Consider the following 23946-nt stretch of genomic DNA (forward strand, 5'->3'; position numbering starts at 1 on the left):
AGAGAAATCTAACAATTTAGGGAGTTTGACTCCAAAATAACATTTTTTGTTCTGAAGACTTAAAAAAGGAAGACAGATAATGAAGCTTAATATTCCAGGTTTGGTATATCAATTTTTTTTTTTTTTTTTTTTTTTTTTTTTTTTTTTTTTTAAAATAACAACAATGAGAGCCTTCCCAGTTCACACAGCAGCACAGCGTAACTGTGCTGGTAAGTGGCAAATCGAGCTTCACTCTACTGTGGCCCTAAATGGTACCATTAACATGTGGTTGCAGTCAGACAACACGTTCAGTAGGAAATGGCACCTTGTTACTTCCCAGATTATCTGCTCCTTATGGGGTAAATATCCTCAACATCACACAGGTTTAACAGCAACATTGCTATTAAAGTAAATGGGATTTGAGTGAGGGTAAATCCAAGTGTGCAGTGCTGGGATGTTATACCTATAAATCTTCTGTGTCTTGTGCTATCTACTTTATTTGCTGACAAAAGACAAGCGTTTGCTGCCAGCGCAGGGTTCAGCAAGCACAAAAGGAGGGTGTGTGTTCAGCACTACTTCCTGTAATGCTGACTGCAGCTACAGCGAGGAAGCATGAAGCAGGAAGAATTACGGGGCATTCCTCAGCTCCTCGGCAGCGCTGCAGCTGTGTGAGGGGAAGGAATCCAGCTTTCCGCTGCTAAGTGTGCTCTTCACCTCTGAACTGCAGTTACACGGTGGTGAAGTTCCCTTTTACAACAGCAGCTACCTGAGCCAGAAAGTACCTTAGACAACAGCTACCTTGTGGGCCCCTTCAAGGTTACTGCTCTTGTATTAAGTAATTTGTCTGAACATTTTGTTTCTTTCGCTTGTGTCTATTCCACCGTGGGAGCGGTAGACAAGCACCCCAGTTTACTGAGCAGCAAAGGCTTGGACAGGCCCTTTCCTTTAGATTACTACCTTAAAACAAGGGTTAAATAACTTGTCTGATTTTGAAACAACAAAAAAATTATATATAACCTGCTCTTCAGTAGGCATACTTTCACAGTATATAAGGTAAGTGTAACCTAAATGTGCAGGACACGTAAAGCAGAGCTTTGTCACTTCACTATATGACGTGTGGCTATGCCCGGTAGGGGGGGAGAAAAGGGAGAAGAATTAAGTCAGTGATCTTGCCTCTGATGTGTATTTAACATGATATTCAATGAGCTGAAACTTTGGCCTGGAGAGCTCCCTTGAACTAGAAGCGGAGCAAGACTGGTAGGAAAGAGGTTTATTAAACTAAACTGTCTCAAAGGCAAAACAAGGCTTTGGAGACACAAGCTCTTCCAATCTGAAGCAAGCTTTGAAGAAGGGCTGTGAGGACATCCGCATTGTACGCCTGATCAGCTGGTCTAATAAAAGATCTTATATCCACCTACAAATTGTGCCTTGCTTATAGCCTGACATCATTACCACTGCAACCTACTGAAACAATATCCAAAATTGGGGTATCATTGTTTTAAAGGCACCCCATAAAGTTAACTTGTGTTCTCCCTTTCTCTGGTGCAAATCCCAGTGTAGCTATCTCCTTTTGTTCTTGTATGAGCTACTGATGCCAGCTGCTCTGGAGAACAAGGCCCTAGCTCTGCCCCGAGGCACTGACTCCCTCGGGATAATGCTGGGTCACTCTCTCAGTGCACAAGTGAGCTGAGTCTGCTCCTTTCTGCTTGTGGATGATTTCATACATCTCCAAGATATCAACATTAACTGCAGAAATATCCGGCTTCAGTAACAATGATGGTGAATCCTGATTCCGGCAGCTTGGGTACTACAGGAACATGCAATTTCACAACCGACCTAAGCTGATCCACTGCTGAGCTCCTGCCAAAAGGCAGCTCTCCCAGCCACATGCCTGTGTTCCCTCTGCGCTGACACTTATGCTCCTTTGGCTGGGCAGCCTGTGGCACTGGGGGTTGATTGGTCTCAGAGCAATCCTCCCTCCTTCCTCTCCCTTTGGTAGAGTTAATCTTTGTGTAGTTCAGCTTACTTGGCTGGGCTGTGCACCTGATAAGGGCTTCCAAGGTACCTTGCAGACCTCCTCAAAAGCCATGGGAGTTAGAGCAGGCAGCTGTCTTGGGATGGGATGCATGCATTCCTCTGTTCCTTTGAACATACAGAAAAGGGGTTTAACAGCCATCTGTTACATAATGGTGCCATGCATCTGATATACATGTAACTGAGGGGTTTTCCTATGGTATGTAGGTCTAAGGTGTTAACTGTTTTACCATCCAGATATGCACCAGCCTTTCAAACCAGCTCAGTGCTGGTGGACTAGATTTAACACCTGTGACATCATAGTTATAGAATCATAGAATATCCTGAGTTGGAAGGGACCCACATGGATCATTGAGTCCAACCCCTAGCTCCACACAGGACCACCTCAAATCCAAACCTTGTGTCTGAGAGCGTTGTCCAAGCACTCCCTCAGCTCCGGCAGCTTCGGGCCATGCCCACTGCCCTGGGCAGCCTGTTCCATGCCCACCGCCCTCTGGTGCAGACCCTTTCCCTAATCCCCACCTGCCCCTCCCCTGACACAGCTCCATGCCGTTCCCTCGGGCCCTGTCGCTGTCCCAGAGAGCAGAGCTCAGCGCTGCCCCTCCACTCCCTGTGAGGAGCTGCAGCCGCCATGAGGCCTCCCCTCAGCCTGCTCTGCTCTGGGCTGAGCCTCAGCCGCTCCTCACACACCTTGCACCAGCAGCTTGCAGTCTGGCTGTATCGGTTGCTGCAATGTGCGCAACTCTCTCTCAAGGGAACAAAATGACGACCAAAATCAAGTGGTTTTCCTTGTTGTTTAAGGCTGATGTCTGTTCATGGTGGGAGAGTGTATTTGTGGTGGATGCCCAAGGAGGGCATCTGGTGAAGTGCCAGTGATGCAACTGCATTGGAGTTGCGGAGATGAGGCTCTAGTGCTCACTCTGTAATAAGGGAAAACGTGGGCAAACATTGGCAGCTGGCTGAACAGGACCCCTCAGCATTCCCTGAGGACAGCTTGTTCCTCCCTTGCTGTGTCAAGTCTGTGTAGGCACCCTAAGATGAAGCCACATGGTAACACACTTTCTACCAGGGTTAACCCACAGCAGCCTCTCCAGTAACCTTCTCCTGAAGCCATGGTGGATTAGAGACAAGATAATAATGAGAAAGAAAGTCAGAGTCACAGGATGCCTTACAATCAGTTCTGTAGGAGAGGTAGGTCACAACCTAACTTTCTCATTATTTATTTCCACGAAATCCACCTTGGAATCTTTGATCAGGTTACTGTGCAAAGTTGGCTTCCAAATGCAGTTGTCTCAGCTAACTCATTTGGTTCCCATTTCCTCATGCCACCACTCAAATTCAGGAAGTCGGAACATCTGGACAAACCCAGAAAAGTGATACTCTTACTGTATGTATTCCAAATAGCTTATGCTCTGACAATCGCTGTACATACACACTGCACTTAGCCACTAGTCTCCTCTCAGCTCAGGCTCCTGGTTCTGGGTCCCACTCTGCAGTTCTTTTATTCAATCATTATGGGGCTCCCAGAGTTTAAAGCTATCCAACTTTCATTATATTTTGCCTGAATTCCAAGAACATTCATATACTTCTCTTCCTCTAGTGAACTTACAGCAATGAGTAAAGATTCCATTAAGGAAGATGTTTGGGCTATAGAGAAATGCTGCCAACTACTGTAACAGGAAAACATTACACCTCCCTTTCGCCCAAAAATAACATTTTCTTGCTGTGGGTAAATAGCTATTACAGTTCTTCTGTGAGCAATAATCACAGCCCTCTTCTTCTCCAAACAGAGTATGCAGGGAGGAGCTGATTTCCCAAAGGCATGTCCTGGTTGTATCTGTTGCTGGACACGAGCATGGGGAGCAGCCAGTAAGGAGCACGGCAGAGAAGAGAGCTGAGAGGGGATGTCACTCCTGCAACAGGACCACATGACAGAACTAAAACAGCAGTTCCCCACCCCACTGACACTCAAAGCACTTTGTCTGGACTCCTCTCTGCCTGGGGAAGGATCTTATCTTGGTTTCTTCTCTCTCTGCTCCACGACCTGGAACCTGTAATTCTAAAAGCTGAGTCTGCTTGTGTGGACAGTTGCAGAGAGGCAGACTGTATCCTGGCATTCAAGAGATCTGGGTTGTGTCACGCAGTACCATCTCATTTCAGTGTCTTGAGGCAAGTCACCTTACCTCTCCCATTTCCCTATTCTGGTTTATTTCACATCTTGCTCAGGAATGTCACAGGGTCCTGGTGTCACTGTGTTTTCAAAGCTCCTAGTGAACAATGGCTTCACTGGAGACAGGGTTCTCAGGAACAAAATAAAGTAACAGTAAAACAAGGACAATAATGCCATTTTCCAAACTCTGTTATACCATGAAGAAGAGAGAAATAGTTACCATAATCAAAACTTAGTCCTCCAGCTATTATCTGGTATCAGTCTGTGTGAGTTTTGCTCATAAGGCTTCTTTCCTTCCTAAAATATACTGTTCTCTAATGAGGTGTCAGAGTGTAGTAATTTCAAAGCAGGTACTTCAGTTCCCTTGGTATCAATATCTCTTGAGAAGAATACTGGCCTCACTCGGCTTTATTTTACTTCCTGACCCACTGTTCATCAGCTAAAGGACGGCGGCGATAACACCAAAGAAACAATGCCTCTAGTACTTAGAGCAAAAAATCAGGACAAGAGAAAGGAGTCCCAGCCACTGACAAGACATGAATCACTCCCTGCCCTTTTTGTTTTTTCATTTTTCCTATTTGTAATGTAAGTAATGCTGGTATCTCTTACCGCAGAGTCATGATTACCACTTCAGTTTGTAAAATGCTTTGAGATGCTGAAAGCACATCTCAGCAAAAGTACAAAGCACTACTGGAGCTTCTAAAGTGCCCTGAAGAAACACCTTCTGATCTGCTACTTTGCATGGTTGGTCCCCAGTCAGGTCTACCAAAAAATAAGCCCTGTTTTGGCTGAACTATACATCACATATATCACATATATAGCATAAAAATCAGTGACTAAAAAAACCGAAGAAACAAAAATCCAAACCACCACCACCACTGACAAGAAAACACTTTCAGAAGAGTCTGCTTGGTTTTAAATCACTGCGTATCTAGGTTAATCTGAGAACACCAAATACATGGCCACAAGCAGAATTCATGGAAGATTCTCAGTCCTTTCTACAACTGTGTTTAATGCTTAGTGCAATACAGCCTAGATCCTCAAGGCCAAGAAGCTGGCTAAGGTCTGCTGCCATAAAAACTGCTCGTTGATCATGACAACAGCATGATCTAGCAGATTACGTAACTGACAAGCTAGTCACATCTCAGCAAGCAGAAAAACATTTCTTTTCTTGTCACCCAGCAATATGACAACTGATTGTACCTGTTTCTCTCAAGTCTTGCTGCAATCTGTGCTTTCTCTGCAAGTGCTCTTCCAACAAGAACTGTTGTACTGCAGAAGGGCAGGTGGCTCTGGATTCCTTGTGCGAGGCCAACTCTTAGGCTGCAGATGGCTGTTGTCAGCAATAAAACTCCTTTAAGGTATGCCCAGCTCCCTTCATAGTTCATGCTGAGCATTTCCACATACCACTAAGGCTGTTCTCCACCACACTGTTTCTCCTCTTCTCCTCCATATTACTTTTGCAGAGGAATGGGATTTTGAGCATAAAGAAGATTAGCTGGTACAGTCAGGAACAAGTGTTTTTGAGCAGCTTCTCAGCAATGTCCCTCTTTGGCATTTTGGGGAGCTGTGCAGTGTGCATTGCTCCTCACCACTGACATAACAGCGGCCAGGGAGTGCTTCCACACTGGTCCTGGCCGCAGGCTCTGATTACCTCTCTCCCGCAGATGTGACTGCATTTACTTTTGGAAATATAGGAATCCAGCATAGGAAATGTGCATCAGATTCCTAGCAAATGTTGCTGAAGCAGGAAATGCCTTAAATACATATCTGGCCTTGCACCACAGAATACCAGATCCACAGCCTTCTGTAACATGCTGCGATACGCATGTCCTCTGCTCATCCAGAACTGCTCCATGTTGTCTGTGCACATTACAGCTCAGCCTCTCAGGGGAATGCTGTGTTTGCAGTAACATTTGCACACCAGCCAGCAGTTTGCTTTCTGCTCTGTGAATGGTGTATCCAGAAACTGGCTGCTACGCTGGTATGCTTCAGAGGGGATAATGCCGTCCTTTTTCCTGCTGTTTATTGTTTACCAGAGGTGCCTAATTTCTGACAAACAAAAGAGATGGATTGTGGGCAATTTAGCAATAACCAAGAGCAGGATGAGCAGGGTGGCTTCACAATATGCACGGCATTGTGTGTACGGCTCAACAAAAGCCTGGAATACAAGGCAGCTTGCAGCAAGCCTTGGAGTTGCCGAAGCTAGGCCCATACACAGCCACATTAATGATAACGGCAATGAACTTTGTCTGTCCTGCAAATCACAACCACAGTGTAGGAACCTCCCAGCTAGTGCTGGAGCCACTGAGTGGGAAGCCTATGACATAAACCATGTGAAAGTGTTATATAGCCTTCAGCTATGGGAAGGAATTGAGCACGTTCAGCACAGAACGGGTATGTCTCATGGGACTATTTAAAAATCAAGGACTACTTTCGTCTACTGGGTTGCTCTGTCAAAGTCAACACAACAGAGACATCAAAACTTTATGCAGATGAAGTTTACTTAGGTACAGAGGAGCAGGGCATGCCCTCCCACGTTGATCAGTCATCTGGCTCTGACCCTCGGTGCAGGGGTTTCTTTTGTTGTTTAACAGACTTGCCTCTGACACAAAAAATCATGAGTGGAGCTGTATGGCTGAGGCAGGCTGGTCAGGGTAATACAAAGGAGTGGTGAAGAGGAGAGGGTAGGACAATAAAGTAAATATCCTGCACCTTCTAGGCCACTTGTTCATGTGTGGACACAAGCTAAACCATTTCAGTTAATTTGTTGTAGTCCTAGATGCAGGCTTAAATACAAGGTGCATGAAGGGATAAGCCCAAACACAGCAGAGAAAGCTCTAATATATAGTCTGCACTGCAGTAATGCTCGTTGTGTGGGTAGAGTTCATTGAACAAATGTAGATGTTTAAACAGTAGGCGTCCATTTGTGAGTTAATCACCTTAGGACTCCATTTTAAGTCACAGATAAATTGGCACTTTTAGCATACATTAGAAATTCACACTCAGTTGAGCTAAATTGTGCCTTGTAAGCTCCTGCTGCTCTTTGCTGACAATAAAGGCAGGCAAGCAGGCAAGCAGGCAAGACCAGCCCACAGGTAAATGCCTGTATGACAGACATCAAATGTTGGGTGAGCTAAATCATGTTCCACACGCCTCTGTTGTGACACAGGGATGCTACACACCACTGAGCTGCTGGAGTAGGGCTACGCAGGGTTCATGGAACGTAACAGCAAAGCCCAGGGAGCCAGATCCAGAGGAGGAACAGAGATGCAGTGACAGACACAGCAAAATCCCTTGGGAACATGGCCACTGAAGCAACCATGACTTCATTAGACTTGCTCAAGATGCCCTCTAGCCCAGACCTTTCACCTCATTTAATGGTTTCTTGGCCTCAATCACTCATAATTCTGAAACGAAAAAAAAAATCTTCTGACTGCTGTTTTCAAACCAAGGCTGTTTGATTTGGAACACTGCATTGAAGTCTGTGCTACAGACTGATTTCAGGTTTATTATATTTTCCCCTTTGAAACATGCTACAGTAAAAAAAAAAAATCTGTACACTTTGTCGTTTTTCATGTAGCCCCCTCCCCCCCTTTTTTTTTTTCAATCTTAGCAAATGCTCAGTCTTTTCCACTTCAATAGCTTGAAATTCTCCCCTGGGAACCCTAAGCTCTTTAAATATTTTTAGGTTGCCAGATTTCTTATGTTCTCTCTCCAGGAAGCCAATTTTGTTTCTAAGCTCTCAAGAGTAGCCCAGCTTCATCTTTTGCGTATTCACTGCATCACAATAAAATGCTGCCTAATTGCTGCCTCAGCTGAGTCCCAAAGGTGCTGGGGTTTGTCTCTAGGCTACAGTTGTGGACAATAAACTCTTCTTGGGCTGGAGTTAAGCCTTTTTATTATTTAAATCTGAGTCATGTAAAATTAGTTTACTAGCAAGTAACCCACAAAGATGTGGTACGTAAAGAAACTCCCACATATTGTTTTCTAACACAAGGAGAGAATGATCAGATATAAAGATCCGCAAGCAGCTCATAATATAAGACATAATAGAAAGACCAACATTTAATTCAGCCAAAAAGACACGAGAATGTTTTTGTGAGACTAGCAGTTTGGAGTTCTTTAGCTTCAAACTGAAACTGGTGGTATGAAAAACTCCCTTTTATTTTCCTCTAGCTTATCCATAACCTGAAATAACTATGAAAGAGGGAAAGACAGCTGTAGATAACAAATGCCAGATGAGCCAGAGCTTTCTGTTCTCTGTCTAGCACAACTGCCAGAGTATTCATTTAGCTAGAAAATTATCAAGAATATACTAGGACTGGGTAGCCTCACCTCCATTAAGCTTGAGCATACTCCTACAGTATGAGACAAGTGGACAATATAGGGAGAGAAAATGATTCTCTTATTCTCACCAGGACTATATTCAGCCATCCTCAACAGCAAAAAGATGGCAGCTGTACACTGCATACACAGGAGTTTTCTCCCTTTGTGTTCCTTTTTTAATCTGTATTTTAAAGTGCTCATTTCTCTTCTAGCATAAAGCTTTCGATGATAGTGTATACTTCAAGAACATTTTAGTGGAAAGACTGCTCAACTATTCTTTGAGACTATTTTCTCAAGACAACACTTGTTTATAGATGCACGTGGTGCTGTAGAGCCAAATCTACAGTCTTAACTAGGCACATACAAAGCTGGATGAGATCTCTCAATTTGCTCAAAAATGTTAGACTGTCTTTTAATCAGAAAAGGTCAAACATGATAGCGGGGACCTGACACAGGCTTTGCGGAGGTCTTGGCAGTACACCTGTAACCTGGGACACTCGCCAATGAGGACAGCACGCATCCACGTCAGTGCAAGCTGACTCAAACAGCTCTCATATGGCTCATTTCGTCAGCATGGAGTGTGTGCATAAAAGGCAGATGGATTCATCTGCAGTAACTGCAAGGAGACTGTTAACAAGTACACTCATTGTGCAACGACCCCTCCTGTTGCTGGGGTCTCTCATTCCTCATTTAGATTTGTCTTGATCACTTCTTGAGAACATAACGGCAGACACGATGTGGGCTGCAGAACCTTCATTACTAATAGTGACGCATAAGGCAGGAAGGATGTGCAGGTCTGAAGTTGATTTTGGCAGGAAACAGTTAGAAAAGCTAGTGCATGATTTCAGCCTTATTTGGATCAATGGGAATCTTGCTACTGATGTCAGTGGGACGAAGACTTCATTCCATGCCTGACTGTAATCCGAGAACATGTACCCTGCAAGTCCTGGAGCCATACTGAAAACGGGACCTCACAGAATTCATTGTCTGAAATGAAACTACATAGATTCTTTGTGCCTCTCTCTAGTTATCTGTAAAACAACGATGATAATGCTTTGAATGCTAAACAATACAAGGTGTGTAGGAAGGCATAATATCTTTTATTAGGCCAACTGATACAGTTGGAGAACAGACAAGCTTTCAGGCTTGTCTGAAGTGCTTTGAGATGCTCCAATGAAAGGTGTTAGAACTGCGCAAGGGATCATTAAATTACATTCTTCTTCTCTCTGGAAATCATTTAGTGGTATTTCAAAGGAAAGATGCTGTAGAGAAATAACCGATTTCTATTTCAAGTGCTGTCTGGAGCTAAATATCTTCCTTCCTCTCTCTTTATGAACTCATCTAAAGAAAAATATGTTTTAAATTAACATGTTAAGAATCATTTTGTGGTATAATGTATAGCCCTGTGAAATATTCTGTATTAAAGGTAACTTCCAAGATCTTTAAGCAGTACACACAAACAAAACGACTGTATTTTTCTTTATGGCTTTGGAGAAATTGTGGAAGTATCACTGTAAGTACATTGGAAAGTGCAGAAACTCAGTGAGAACAGAAAGCGAAAAAAAAAAGAAAGATATGAGATAAAACTACATTATGCTTGTAAACACTGCCTAGCAAGCCCCTAGATTTTCACTGTTGAGTGTGGCCATCATGCCTTTGAAAGCTGTGAACTGGAAGGAGTCCACGAAAGGGTAACAAATGATCAAATACTTAATCCCCACCTCCTTCTGATTTATCAGGATGGACAGAATGAATTGGGATTACTCAATCTAAATTGGTGCTGAGTGACAGACTAACAACATAACAGTATTGCAATTGTAAGTGCACCAGGAAATATCAGTGCTCTTACGGAGTCACTGGATGACCTAGAATACCAGATGCCATGAAGGGACAGATGACAGGGAGTGCTGGTCTGGTTCACTTTCTAAATTCAAGTAACATGGAACAAAGAGGAAGCTCCAGGGCCCCATTGTCACCTCATCTTATAATTTCCATTACAGTGTGGTGGGCACGAACAAGAACAGTCCAGGGTCAGGTCCAGTCGGTTGCAGAGCTAAGGGAAAGGTGAGATGGAGAACAACCTCCATTCTCCCCTGGTCCAGCCTCCAGATTTTCGCTCCCCTTACACCTTGTCTGAGAGGCTTAAAGGTACATAAACCCTACTGGCATCACGACAGTACTTTATTTCAGTGTAAAGACACAAATGGTGTCAAGAATAGAGAAAACTAGGAGGGAATAATAATCTCCAAATATGCAAAATCATGGCAAAGAATAATGAAATAGATGCTCTTTGTGTCCGTTAGGACAACAAGCAATGGAGTTAAATTACAGCAAGGGAGATTTACATTAAGTATTTGACAGCTGTCCAGAATTAAGCTATAAACTGCCCAGAGAAACAGCTAACTTTCATCACTGGGATGAGTAAAAAAAGACCTAAATATTATCAAAAGTTTGGCTATCGACGATTGTCTGCTGAAGCGGAGAATACAGGTGGAGATTTGTTTGAGAAAGTTTACAGTGTGTGACCAGGTTTTCCTGCATGTATTCTCTGTTTTCCTCTAGAAGATATCGCTGAAGATCTTCTGTTTGTGTGAGGTTCTGAGAGTCATCCCTCTGAAAATATTTGTCCAAGTCTGGAGGGGCCATTTATCTTCTGAAGCAGCTGTTCCCCTCCACTGACCACAGACGCAATCGCAGATGACTGACTGGCTTAGAGTGGACACCTTCTTATTGAATCTGTAAAGTCAGATGAGACAACTCCCACCCTTAATAACAACATTGTGTCCTTTTAAGTGTACTCCTAGATATAACAGTCAAATCTCCATTATTCACTCCAACTATAATTACTTGTTTTGCATGTATGAGGTGGCTCTAGTAATGCATAATCATAATGTTATTTATTGTCCTGTATTAGTAATTTTAGCACATACAATTGGATACCATATGGTATAATGAAGAATACAGTAAGTTTCCTGTGCAATGTATGAAAAGCTTCCATACAACAATTAATATAATCTACTCCACTTTTCTGCTACCTCCCTACTGAGACTGTCATTGAACTATAAGGTATCTCAGTAAGGAGAATTTTATTTTTAGATCTAAGAGCCAGTCAGAGCTCTGCTGAGTTGCAGGTAGAGCTACTAACTAGGAATCTAAGTGGCTTTATTTCAGCAGTATGCATGAAATGCTAAGGTGCTTGCAATATATGGTATTAACCACTTCTGTTTTCAAGATCTATTTGCAGTTACTGTTTGTACTCAGTTGACCTGCATGAAAATATTTATTTATGTTGTATTCACTCCATCACAGGACTAAACTAGGTACTTAAAACATCTACACTGTATCTACAGCACAGCCAAGAGAAGCTGAACATCCCTACTTCTTAACAGTCAAATCTCCCCTTTGTGATCTGTTTGGGGACACGCCTTGCCCTTAAGATAAGGCACGGATCTCAGGTAATTCATTTGCAGGACTACTCCCAGATGGCAGTAAAGCCAAGAACATTCCCAATAGGGAATCCTCAGATCCCTGTTGTTGTCCAACACTATCCTGATGGCTTCAGCAAACCCCTTCCTCCAAATGCCCTCACTTGTACCACAGGGCATGCAATACTTCATTTCAAGTTATAACTACACCACTCTGACAGGCTGTTGTACAGCCCTCACATATCACACTCTAAGCTGAAAAATACATTAAAATAATAACTCTGTCATGGGACCAGGCAGATACCACAAGGTACACAGATACAATCCAGTGTACAGGGCTATGTGGCACAGGCAGAGTAGTCGGCAGCAGAACTACGCAGCTGGGGCTGAGCCAGTGATTCTTTATGAATGTTTTCATTCTTACTTTGACGGAGAAGGACTGTGAGGTGAGACTACAGCTAGAAAAAGCAATTAGCCAGGTCAAGTTACAGAAGGTCATAGATAAATAGATAACTAAACAATCTCTTCACAGGCTATTATGAAATCTATCCTGATGGTGACAGGGCTTTAAAAAGCAGCACCTAAGATGCCATGTAAAAATTATTAACTATTAAAACCTATTAACGAATTTCTCACCTCATTGGGTTTGTGGCCAGCATTCCTAATTGTTTTAAAAGAACACTTTTAAAACATGATAGTTAATACAATAACAACTTGAAATGTCTTAACTGTTAGAGAATGCAGGTGTCCTAGCGGTGGTCACTCGTGGCACCGAATCCCTCAGAAGTGGAGTCATTTTTAATAATCATAAAATGACATTTTAGTCTGTCATGCTTGCAGCCAAGTGTGAGCGGTTTTAGAGGTCAGTACATTCCCTGCAGTCTGTGGTGCTATGTATGGGGAACAGCCGTGCTGTCCGTGGGTGGGATTCAGCTGCCCCAGTGCAGCTATTTCATATCCGACGTAGGCAGTTCACCTCCTGCCATAGCCAATGAAAAGAAACTGGACCTTATAGGACTGCTTCATTTTTTTCTTACAGCATATATCTAACACAGATTGACCAAAGCACCACTCAGAAGGCCAGGCTTTCCAATGGTTTTGAAAGTAATCTAAGGCAGTTAGACAATAGCAGTTAGACAATAAACCAGATCAGAGGCGTGGTCTGTGCTAAAAGCAACACCTCCTTTCTCAGAGTGCTTTTTAACTCTGATGATTTCACCAACCTAGCTGACAGTGCCACCACATAAACAGCTGTACTGGCACAAGCAACAGTGATAAGCAAGTGCTGGGGGGTGGAGATTAGTTCACTCAGTTTTGTTGCCAAGGAAAAGACGCAAAGAATAGCACAGAACAGCACTCAAAGCTGAAGAGGCTCCTCCAGATGATAATTCAGAGCTGACGCTTCACTAACATAGTCTGAATTGCTCTCTGGAGGAGCCTCTCTCACTCCTTCAACGATGCAAGGCATCTGGGGAGACAAGCCTCCTAAATTAGGCATCTAAGTTGGGTGTTTAAACATATGCAGTGAATATTTCTTCCAAGAATGTGAATGGGATGTTATAATAATTTATAATAAGTTTAACCAAAGCTATGATAACAATGTCTGTTCTCTTATGAGATATGCTTCTTTGCGCCGCTGACCCTCTACTGACACAATTGCGTTTCTCATTTATTAAATAAATGAACAGTTAATAAATGCACATCTTGCAAATACAGGCAAAATTTTGAAGTTAAAAGATTCCCATTTTTTTTCCTCAAAATATGGAGCAGATTAAGTTGTTCACATGGAAACCACAGTATATTCCCTACAATAACCATACTAGAAGACCCGAAAGGGAAAACGTGATTATCAAAATGATCACTAGCATATCTTATTTAAATTTTTTGTTCTCCTTAAGCACTTTTTAAAAGTCCATTAGTAATTTTGGCTAAATTTTCATTTGTAATTACATTTTGCCATTTACTATGTTGCTCCTATTCACTGAGAACTGCTTACATATTGCTTGATGGAGATAAGAAGTTATCAATGAACAACAAAATTCGTTTTTGCAATACAAATGCATGGGCACTGGTTTGCTTACCTTCTGCACTCCTGACGTGCAGATTCCTGATGCTTACGTGAATAACAGAACACCATTTGTTTCTCACGTTTCCCAAACATAACCACCTTCACTACCACTGATCACAGTATTATTCAAAGGGATGTTCAAGACAACCCTGAAAAGGATTACTGATACTTTAAAGAACACTCTTTATATGTAGCTATCTTCTGTACTGGATGAATGTGTTTACAGGAGTGGATTGTTAAAGCCAATTCATCTTCTAATATCTCACACTGCAGAGCTGGAACTAAAATGGCTAATAAATTGAATACGCTGGACAAGCCATTAATATGTATTAGACTGTGCTTTGTTTATTCCACTGGTTTGGACATCTAAGCAGTGTGTAAAAAGCTGTCCAGCCGCTCTTGTATTTGAAACTGCCACTTCCAAGTCAGAGAAGTATCTACAGGGGAAGGAGATTAATATATACCAGCATGACCTAAATTTATGGCCGTGTCTGAGTTAACAGGCTCAACTGAGATAACTGTTTGGTTCAAAACACTGAAGGCTACTATCCTATGGTTTTGTAATTGTTTCCCCTCAGCACTCATACTTCAATAAAACAGCTGCCTATGGGTCACGCATGAAACCATGGCTGTGCACAGAGGTGGGTGCTGCAAGCAGCAGTATGCATGGAGCAGTCAGTCATTTAAAGCATTCTGACCAGGCAGCTTGTTGCCAAGTGAAATATTTAACATCTAATTTCTGCCTACCTTGTGCTCAGCAGAAGCACCAACGGAGCGCCCCTTCCTTCTACCACGCCACTTACTAAAAACTAAAAGAAACTCAGTTATCATTAAGGCATACACTCTTTTGTCAAATGTAGATGAAACTGGTCAAAAAGTTTCAGAATTACTGCAGAGGGACAGACTCCAGAAGTGTCATATCTTCAGCACGACGGCCTAAAATCCACACTTTACTATGGATGAGTTATACTGACAAACATTTTTTGCTTAACTGTGCACCATAGACTTTTTAGTTGTCAGCCCTAGCATACAGATGAAATTCATGGAACTCTGCCAGCTCATACTGTCTGGTGATGCGCCACAGGGCTAGGATGATGTGAATAAACTTTTATTTTCCTATCCCAGTTTTTAGGTAACAATTGCTGACACACAGTTTCATTGGCCTGGCTCCACTTTCTCTTAGGTTTCTGTTGAAGTCTTCCTCTCTGACTGCTGTCAGCTACTTTCTTACTCCTTCTCCACAGATTAATGCTATAGCAGATACAAAATCCTTCTGGCTATTAATTAATAATAATAAAAATACCAAGAAACACAACGTCCTAGTTTCTGATAATTCTTTTAATTTCTATCCAAAGACTAAAAGCAGAATCACCATTTTTTCCAACTTACTGTGGACTTGCTTCAACCCATCTGAAAGATCTACCTTTTTTCTACCTGCATTTTCCATTCATCTGACGTTGGCTTGTTCTTTATCATTTCAATCAATTTAGTCATAACTGTCATGACATTTTTCTCTACGGTTCTAACAATGCAATAGACACCTTACTCCTCTCAGCTAACTTTATGCACCCACAGGGCAGGCATCTAATTTCATGGTGATTGGCTTACTCCTCCTGTAAACATTGGAAAAAATTAAACATATTCATGACACAGTTCATCTTGGTCAAAGAGGGAAGTACCTCTCTCTCTCCACTATGAAAAAAAACTAGAGGAAGTCTAATATAGATGCACAAGTCTACAAGAAGATGGCTACATTTGAACAATTAAATACAATAACCAGTTGTCAACGGTTTTCGGGCGTTTGGCCCGGTTCCGTGACGAAGGGGACGGGGGATCCACGGGTCCACACCCTGTGAAAAGGGAAAAAGGGGAAAAAGAGTAAGGAGATGGCTCTGAGAGCAAAGAACAGCGGCAACAATCTGAGCAGAAACAAACTAATTTACTAAGTAAGATATCGGAATGCAAAACAACACACTATAATACAATATAATTACAATTTAAGCTGATAAATCCAATACAGAGAGAGAGAATGTCCCAAAATCAAGGTAGGCCTTACTCTACTACCGACGATAAGACGGCTGGAGAGCGAGGTGCTGCCAAGACGAGAGATGGGCGGAAAAAGGGCCAAGGTCTCGTGATCTGCAAGTTTTTATACTGAGAGCTTTTATCTTTTCCCTCCGGCTGGAAAATGGTAACAGAGGAGCAAAGTACCGTGGGGAATGTAGTAGTCCTTCTCTTCTGAGAACCAGGTACATTCACTACATGATGTTATGATGTGGAATACCAACAACTGAAAATCACAAAGCCATGACACCACTGGCCATGCCTACTCTCACTTTCTGGCTGAATGGAAATCTCATCTGAAAATCAACTGCTTTCCCTTGAACTGCTCTTTATTAACAATCCATGGCATTTGAGATGTACCTTGTGTGAAAGATGTTGACTACATCCTTCTGTGTTGCTACTCCATCACAAATTCTGGAGGTTCAAGCTCTGATGGAGTTTGCTAGAAAAAAAAAAGGGTAGATGTGTCAACATGATAAATTTCACTCAATAAAAATATCTAGGCAGAAGAAGAATTACTATATGTGTATGGAAATTAACAGTGTGTATCTACTGATGCCTTTACTGAGTCGCGCATAACTTCCCTTGGAAGGTTAATGGCCATGAATATGTAACATGCTCCTTCTTTTCTCAATTGCTTCCCTATTGTTTTTTACCTTCTATTATTACAGCATTTCTCAATGTAACCTAGACCTTTGGTAAAGAGTTATGTTTGCATGTGAGCATTAAACATTATCACGAAGGCATAATAATTCCAGTAGTCAAGTTAAATATAATTGCGAGGGAAAGAGAAGACAAAAGCAAATGGCAGTTCATAATTCATAATTCATAGGTATCTCACTTCACATGCTTTCAGTCTTTTCCCGTAGAACTTTGTGTGTAGAAGAAGGTTACAAATGAAGTTCCCTGCTATTCTGTGCTAAAAGCCTGTACCACACATCTGAGTTAGACACAATCTATGGAATTTACGTAACGATAACTGAATCAATTTAGAAACCAGTTTTGTTAATCTGACACAGACCCTAAGTGTGAATAGCTTTAAACTTATCTGACAGTGTCTGCAATTATTCTACCTTAAGAGACACTTTTGAACCAAATCAAATGTTCACAGCAAAAGAGCTCCATTAATTTATATCAGCTTCTGATTGAACTGACTAGAATAAATCAGAGAGAGAGGGCATGCAATCAGTTCAGCTGGCAGATTTGCAGATCACTGGAAAGGGGCACGATAAGTCTCTGGGGTTCAGTTGTGAGTAATGCCCTTCTCCACCACCACAGCTGGAGCCCATCTAACCACAGCCACTGACACCCACCAGCATCATCTCTTATCCCAAGCTGCTAGGTACATAGCCTTTATCAAGAAAATAAAAAGATGTAAGACCTAAGAATACACCAACTGTAAAAGAAATTTCAGTGAAGTGTCACCCCCACGCAGAAACTTGCCTCACTCTCCTCGCCTGAGATTACTGTCTGACAGCAGAGTTGGTAAAATGAAATACATGCATGAGTCCCAGCTGTTTCAATACTAGGTCCAACAAATTAGCTCTCAAACTGAAGATAAAGATCAGTTTAATGCCATATTTTATATTAAAATGGATTAGAAACATTAGCGCTTTCCATTCCAAGGACTGTTGTGGAGGCAAGAATCTTCAGTCAAGTGGCAGAACAGACAGTCAGGGAAGCAATATTTCTTAGATCACCCCAGCCAGATAAGCTGGAGTTTGTCTGATCATGGCAGCAGTAAAAGCTATGAAATATCACACTTGTGGCTACCATTCTTTTACGTTATTAGCAAATTTATGAATTCCTGATGGCCTGTTAGTCCTTCTTCTTTCTGCCATTTCTCTTATCAAAGATCACGCAGACAAACTCTACTGTGAGAAAGAGTAGGAGGCTGGACTAGATGCCCTCCCAAGGCCCTTTTTAGCCTGAATTGTCCTACAATCCTTACATACAGCTAATGTGCAAGGCTAGGATTTTGGAGTTGTTCTCTTCCCACTGTCACTTAACAGATCTTGGCAAAATGTGCAGACAGACACTTCCCAAAACAGACCTTCCCTCAGAGGGGTCCAACAAGAGTGATAAGGAATTGCTATGGTGTTCAGCACCTACTCTTCCAAGGGAGGTCAGGGGGAGCAAGGATACCCTATGCCACTAGGAAGCAGAACAACTTGCCTCAAATACTACTGAAAACATTGAAGGAAAAACACACGCACACAGAGGTTATGAATAGCTAACCAACTTTCTCCATGTCATAGTTTCCCAGCTGAGGGATATGAGCCTCAGACAAAGCAGTTTATGTGTTGTCTAATGTAATAAGAGGTACAATAAGAGTCTTGTGAGAATGGATTATGGTGGCCCAGGGCTGCGTAATGTCTGCTCTCCCCAAGAAGTGTTGAGGTCTCCAAGGTCTGCACAGCATCTGTGCTTTTAGGTATGTGAAAAAGCAGCAGGAGTTGATGTTATGGACAGGAAAGTTTGAAGAAATCTGGAAAAAGGGGAAGACAGAGCTGCAGCTGTTATGAATTCATCACAATTTTGGCTCTGGTTCTAAAATACTCAAAAAGGCCTAAGAATGTCCACATGATTTTGAGGGAAGCGAGATATGTACATCTACGAGTGACACATTCACACATGCTGTATTGTTTAAAGAGGTGCTCTGAGCATCTAGTTTCAGTCCCTGATCTTTCACTTACATCAGTTAGCACTTCTGAGAACCTTACTGTGAGATACAACCTCATGCTGCTACCTTAAGATAACAATTTACATTTTCCAGAGAAATCATGTTGCCATTGGGAGCTATCACCGGGCTGTTGTTAGTGGGACGCTCTCAGCACTGTCACACAGGAGCTCTGGCAGCAAGGAGTGACTGCGGTAGCACAGCACAGCTCAGCTCATCTAAGCGGACTCCTCCTGCCTCCACCTCTGTCCTCCTGGTGCTTACTGCAGCTCTGTCAAGACATCTAGTTCAGGAGTAGGCCCAGCTGAAAGCCAGCTATTTTTTGGAGGGGCGTAACTGGCTTCCAGCTGGATCAGACCCCAGGCATGCCTCACCAGACGGCAACATCAGGGTTATTGCTTTGTAAATAAATAGGAAAGCAGAGCCAGGATCAGAGAGGAAGGCAGGACTGCCCTTTTGGTGGCAATACGGACACAGGCTGGCCCGTGCTAACTGTGAAACTACAACCTCAGAGAGGCGTGTACCTCTCTTCCTGCACAGGAGACCAGGCTGCTCATGGGATCCGTGTGACGCACACACCGTTCACCCTCAGCACACGATGCCCCGTACGGCCACCCATCGTCACCGAGCACTGCTTTGGCCCAAGGAACGGGCAAATCCCCAAATCCATCGCTATGTACAAACGACGGAACCCGCTAGCAAAGGTCACGTCCAACCTCCTCCTGTGTGCCTATCCAGGAGAGCAGTGTATTTCCCCCCTCCAAGCAGCTCCCACAGCTGACGTGGAAGCAGATGAGCTCTGCATTCCGAGCTAAGCGCGAGCCCTGGAGGCACGCAGGGCACACCCACCACCCCCCGCAGGCGCAGAGGGCTTTTCCTTTGTTTGCAGCCGGCTGGAAAGCCGCTCCCCTTCCCGCTGCGAGCCCGCGGGCTGTTAGCGGCACATCCCGGCCGCTGAGCCCGACCCAGCCCCGGGCCGCCCCACACGGGCAGGGAGCGAACGGCCAGCCCTGAGGGGAGGCCGCGCCCGGGGGCGGACTCAGGGAAGCCACGCCCCTCCCCGCCGCCATGGCAACCGCCCGTCGCGCCGCCACGCGCGCGCTCCCCTCTTTCCTCCCCCCCCACCCCCCTTTTCCATCGCTCGACCTCCCCCCGCCCAATCCCCACACCCCCCTTCCTCGCTCTGCCCGAGCGCAGACGGACCGCGTCCCCCTCCCCGCTCCGCCGGCGCCGGGACACGCACCCCGCTCCTCCCAGGTAATGGCGGGGCTGCGGCGGCGGGGCGGCTCCCTCAGGGCGCGGAGGGGCCGCGGGGCGCTGTGGACCAACGACGTCCGCCCCGGCGGCGCTGCCCGTGCCGCTGCGCTGGGGGCGGTCGTGGGGTGGGTGGGGGGGCGGCCTGCGGCGGGGCATGCTGGGAAGCGTAGTCCCGCGGCGCTCGCCGCGCGCTGGCGCTGAGAGGTGAAGCGGCGGGTGAGACTACAACTCCCAGCGTGCTCCTCTGCTGTGTTGCGGGGGGATCGGTGCTTTGCCCTCGCACAGGAGAACGCTGTGAGGAGGGGTGGGCGCCGCCCGGTACGGGCGGGGGGAGGCGGGCAGGCCCGGTTCTCTCACCTCTGAGGGGATGGAGGGGCCGCAGACGCGGGGATGGGGCCGGGCGAGGGGAGGGAGAGAGCGGAGCCCCCAGCGGAGGGAGCGTGGCCTGGGGCTGGAGGAGGCTTTGGGGACGGCGGGAAGGCCGGCGGAGGGAGGGAAGATGCCGGAGCCCGGGACGAGCCCGGGGGGCGGCTGGGGCCGGGCTGGGGGCTCGCGGCTCCGCCCGGTTTGCATCGCGCCTGCCGTGCCGTCATGGTTGGTGTCCGTGCGTTTGGCTCCTGTGCCTCCCCATTTCCTCCGATGATGGTTTCAGTGCTCTCCTTTACCTCCTTTTCCTCGGTAGGCATGGGGACCTACAGCTCCTTTTCAAGATGATGTGTGAAATACAAATATTCATTGTTGACATACTGTAGGGATTTCATCTTTTTTTCCCCTGGAAATCTGTCTGAGAAGCATCCATGCAGTTGTTTTCCTGTGTATATTAATACTGAACGTCTGTTCCTAATACATGGCTCTCAGGGATGGGATTCTATCCAGTGCGTGTTTAATTCTTATTGTGGTTGAGGGTTTGATTTATCAGAGGCATTTGAGTTGGAAGGGACCTTTAAATGTCATCTAGTCCAACTGCCCTGCAATGAGCAGGGACACCTACAGCTCCATCAGGTGCTCAAAGCCCCATCCAGCCTGACCTTGAGTGTTTCCAGGGAAGGGGCATCCACCACCTCTCTGGGCAACCTGCTCCAGTGCCTCACCACTCTTACTATAAAAAACTGTTTCCTTATATCCAGACTAAATTTCTCCTCTTTTAGTCTGAAACCATTTCCCTGTGTCCTGTCACAACAGAGACTGCTGACGAGTCTGTCCTCTTCTTTGTTGTAGCCCCCTTTAGATACCAAAAGGCCGTTCTCAGGTCTCCCCAGAGCCTTCTTATCTCCAGGATGAACAGCCCCAGCTCTCTCAGCCTGTCCTCATAGGGAACTTATAATAGAATCACAGAATGGCCTGGGTTGAAAAGGACCTCAGAGATCATCTAGTTTCAACCCCCCTGCTGAGTGCAGAGTTGCCTGCTGGGTGCAGGGTTGACATTTATTTGTTTGTTTATTTTCCCCAACATCAGATGCAGCCTGGGCAGGCTGAGGCCCCCCAGCAGCCCTGGATGCTCCCCAGGCCCTGGAGTCTGTGCTCGCAGGCCCAGGCTGCTCTGCTGTCACAGAGGAGTGGGTCCTGCCCTCAGCTAATGACAGTCTCAAGGTGGAGAAGTAAATGGAAGGAAGAGAAATAAAACCATATCTGTGGTTTTCTATGTAAATAATTGCAGAAAAAAATATTATTTGGGGGACAGGCTGAGAAATCTGACAAGACTTCATGTCTGCAGCTCTAACAGCAGTATTTATACACATTCTAAAGAATATAGACTGTTCTTCAGAAGACTTTAAAAAAGCAAAATTCTAAGTTGAAACATTCATAGTCCTAAAGAGCCAATTCTGTGGAATTCAAAGGGGAATTCAAAAGAAGGGAAAGCATCCAGGCCTAAATTCTGACCTTATGAGTCAGGGTTATAAACACATGTGTGAGTCCATTAAACCTGCAATTATTCATGGAAAGTTTATCTGGCTTGCAGATCAGCTGTGCTAGGAATGTAGCAACACCAGGACTGAATCTTTGTGGAGCTGGCTTTGCTCTAGCGCTTGTGAGTCGCAGTGGTGTGGGAGCATGGACATGCTGTATCCAGGGCCAGGTGCAGGAGGAGTTTAACTTTCCTGGCTCAGAGCCTGACCTAATGAACACTTTGAACCCAAGCTGGTTCTGCACAGATCCATCCTAGGAGTCTTTGGTGGCATGTTTCCTCCATCAGAAGAGTTAATGCATGTGATGTGAAGAAAGACAGAAGGGTTACTGGTTTGGGCTGAGTTCCATTTCCCTGAGCTCTGGACAAGCACTGCAGAGGCCTTGAGGCATCTGAGCCCTGCATCTTGCTGGAGGAGGGATCCACCACCTCCAGGCTGGTACTGTGTGGGCACTTGATGCTGCTTGGGGTTTGGTGTGGCACTAATGCCAGAAGTGCAGGAGACCATGCTGTAAAGAAGAACCAACTTGAGTGCAGCAGAGAGGAAAGAAGATGCTAATCCTCCCACAACCTAAAGCACGCATGCATGGAGTTACGCTCCCTTGAGTGCCCCATAGCATTTGTATTCGCTGTTCTCATTTCAGTATCTAGGCTAGTTGATGAGCACCTCATTACCTGAAGTAGTGCAGATGTGACTGTCTGGACGGGCCTGAAGTTGGCACATGGGGTACTCTGGAGGAGAATGCAGTTTGCAGTCAGTTGTAGGAACAGCACAGCCATCTCTGGCACTTCTCTTTCTAGGTAGTTCAGAGGTTTTGCAAAAGGTCAGTCCGTTCTGCAGGATGCTCACTGTTCAGTGCAATAGCATTAAAGCATTGACCAACTGCTTAGGGGTTTCTTGTGTATTTGTGATTCCTATTAACCTGTGGTGAATGTCTTCTCTTCATTTGAAGATTTTTTCTTTCCACTTGCATTTTAAGTTAGCTCTTGGAAGAATCCACACCAGTTCTTTGAGGCCCGTGCATGTGTGTCATCTTACCAGTTCCATGCACTCTTTTCCCATTGTCTCCACATCTAATGTTTCACAATAGGATTTTAGTGCAAAGAAGCCCAACACCACTTAACAGAAAGCAGGTAACTAACTGCTGAAACCGAGCCACATGCTTATATATATTTTAGCAGAAGCAGTAATGCAGTGCGATAATGATTGTTAGTGCCCATCCAGGTTCATGGAGCTGCTGCAGCAAGTCAAGGGAAAGCCAGGTTACTGGGGAAAGAGATTTTTGCTGTGGAACTTGGTGAGCCCCTTTGTTTATTTGTTTGTGCCTTCTCTGACAGTAATGAGTTCAAATGTTTTTGTCACACCAGTGTAATGCCTGACAATTGTCTGTGGCATTGGTGATCGCTTCTGAAGGGGACAATTAATTATTGGAAATGGAAACCAGTTGTTCTGTGCTCACATCCATTATGAAAATGATAATCTAATTAGACTGGCAAGTTTGTTTTTTTTTAATGATTGCGTATTTGAATAACATTCTTAACAAATCAATTGGAATACATCAGGCCCAGAAGGAAATACAGTCTGACTACTTCAGTTAGAAAAACACTTCTGCAGCCTTCTGGTGGGGATTGCAGGTGATGTGGTAAAAAATGTTTCTTTCCCCCCCCAGTGACATTCCAGGTAGTGTTTCAGTTCATGCTTCTACTGTTGTCGCATTGTTATACGTCTCTATTTTAACAAATTTTAACCTTTTCCTTGAAGGGAAAAATGCAGAATAGAATCCTTGGTTTGTATTAGGTGAAAACATAACTGAGGGAGAAGAGGAGGTTTGAAACTGGTTAGAGATGACTTTTAGGAACAATACAGCCAGAAATGGAGAATGACAAGTTTAGATTAATCATAAGGAAAAGCTTTGAAGCAGCAAGTAGAGAGGAACAACTGGCAGTTCATTGCTTAGACTGTGCCAGTAGAAATGAGTGCAAGTGAAAAGCAGATAAATTCAAATGCTGAAACCTCTTAAAACTGGAATTCCC

General features: G+C 44.5%; 2 protein-coding genes across 4 annotated transcripts in view; one reads left to right on the top strand and one right to left on the bottom strand.

Annotated features, from left to right (window-relative positions):
• Window positions 16184-20162, bottom strand: LOC110402909 (translation initiation factor IF-2-like). The gene is made up of 2 exons (XM_021405553.1): window positions 19466-20162; window positions 16184-16511 (listed from the first exon to the last, which is right to left on the bottom strand). The coding sequence occupies exons 1-2, from the start codon at window positions 20160-20162 to the stop codon at window positions 16492-16494; spliced, it is 717 nt and encodes a 238-aa protein (XP_021261228.1). The 3' UTR covers window positions 16184-16491.
• The window catches only part of KATNAL1 (katanin catalytic subunit A1 like 1), a 44399-nt gene continuing 40329 nt past the window's right edge, over window positions 19877-23946 (top strand). Inside the window, exon 1 of one of the 3 annotated variants that reach the window (XM_021378471.1) lies at window positions 19877-20006. The gene's annotated coding sequence lies outside the window, so the exon portion shown is untranslated. Of the gene's footprint in view, window positions 20007-20176; window positions 20301-23946 lie in introns of those variants that run through there. The other 2 variants (XM_021378480.1, XM_021378489.1) reach the window with 2 other exon arrangements.

The sequence above is a fragment of the Numida meleagris genome, chromosome 1 (genome assembly GCF_002078875.1).
Source record: "Numida meleagris isolate 19003 breed g44 Domestic line chromosome 1, NumMel1.0, whole genome shotgun sequence".
NCBI classification, from domain to species: Eukaryota; Metazoa; Chordata; class Aves; order Galliformes; family Numididae; genus Numida; species Numida meleagris.

Excerpts from the sequence above, each read along its gene's own strand:
- LOC110402909 (XM_021405553.1), bottom strand. The coding sequence starts at position 20,162 with ATGCCCCGCCGCAGGCCGCCCCCCCACCCACCCCACGACCGCCCCCAG. Across the intron at positions 16,512-19,465 it reads GGATAGGCACACAGGAGGAG|CAAACTCCATCAGAGCTTGA; the intron begins GTTGGACGTGAC and ends TTTTTTTTCTAG.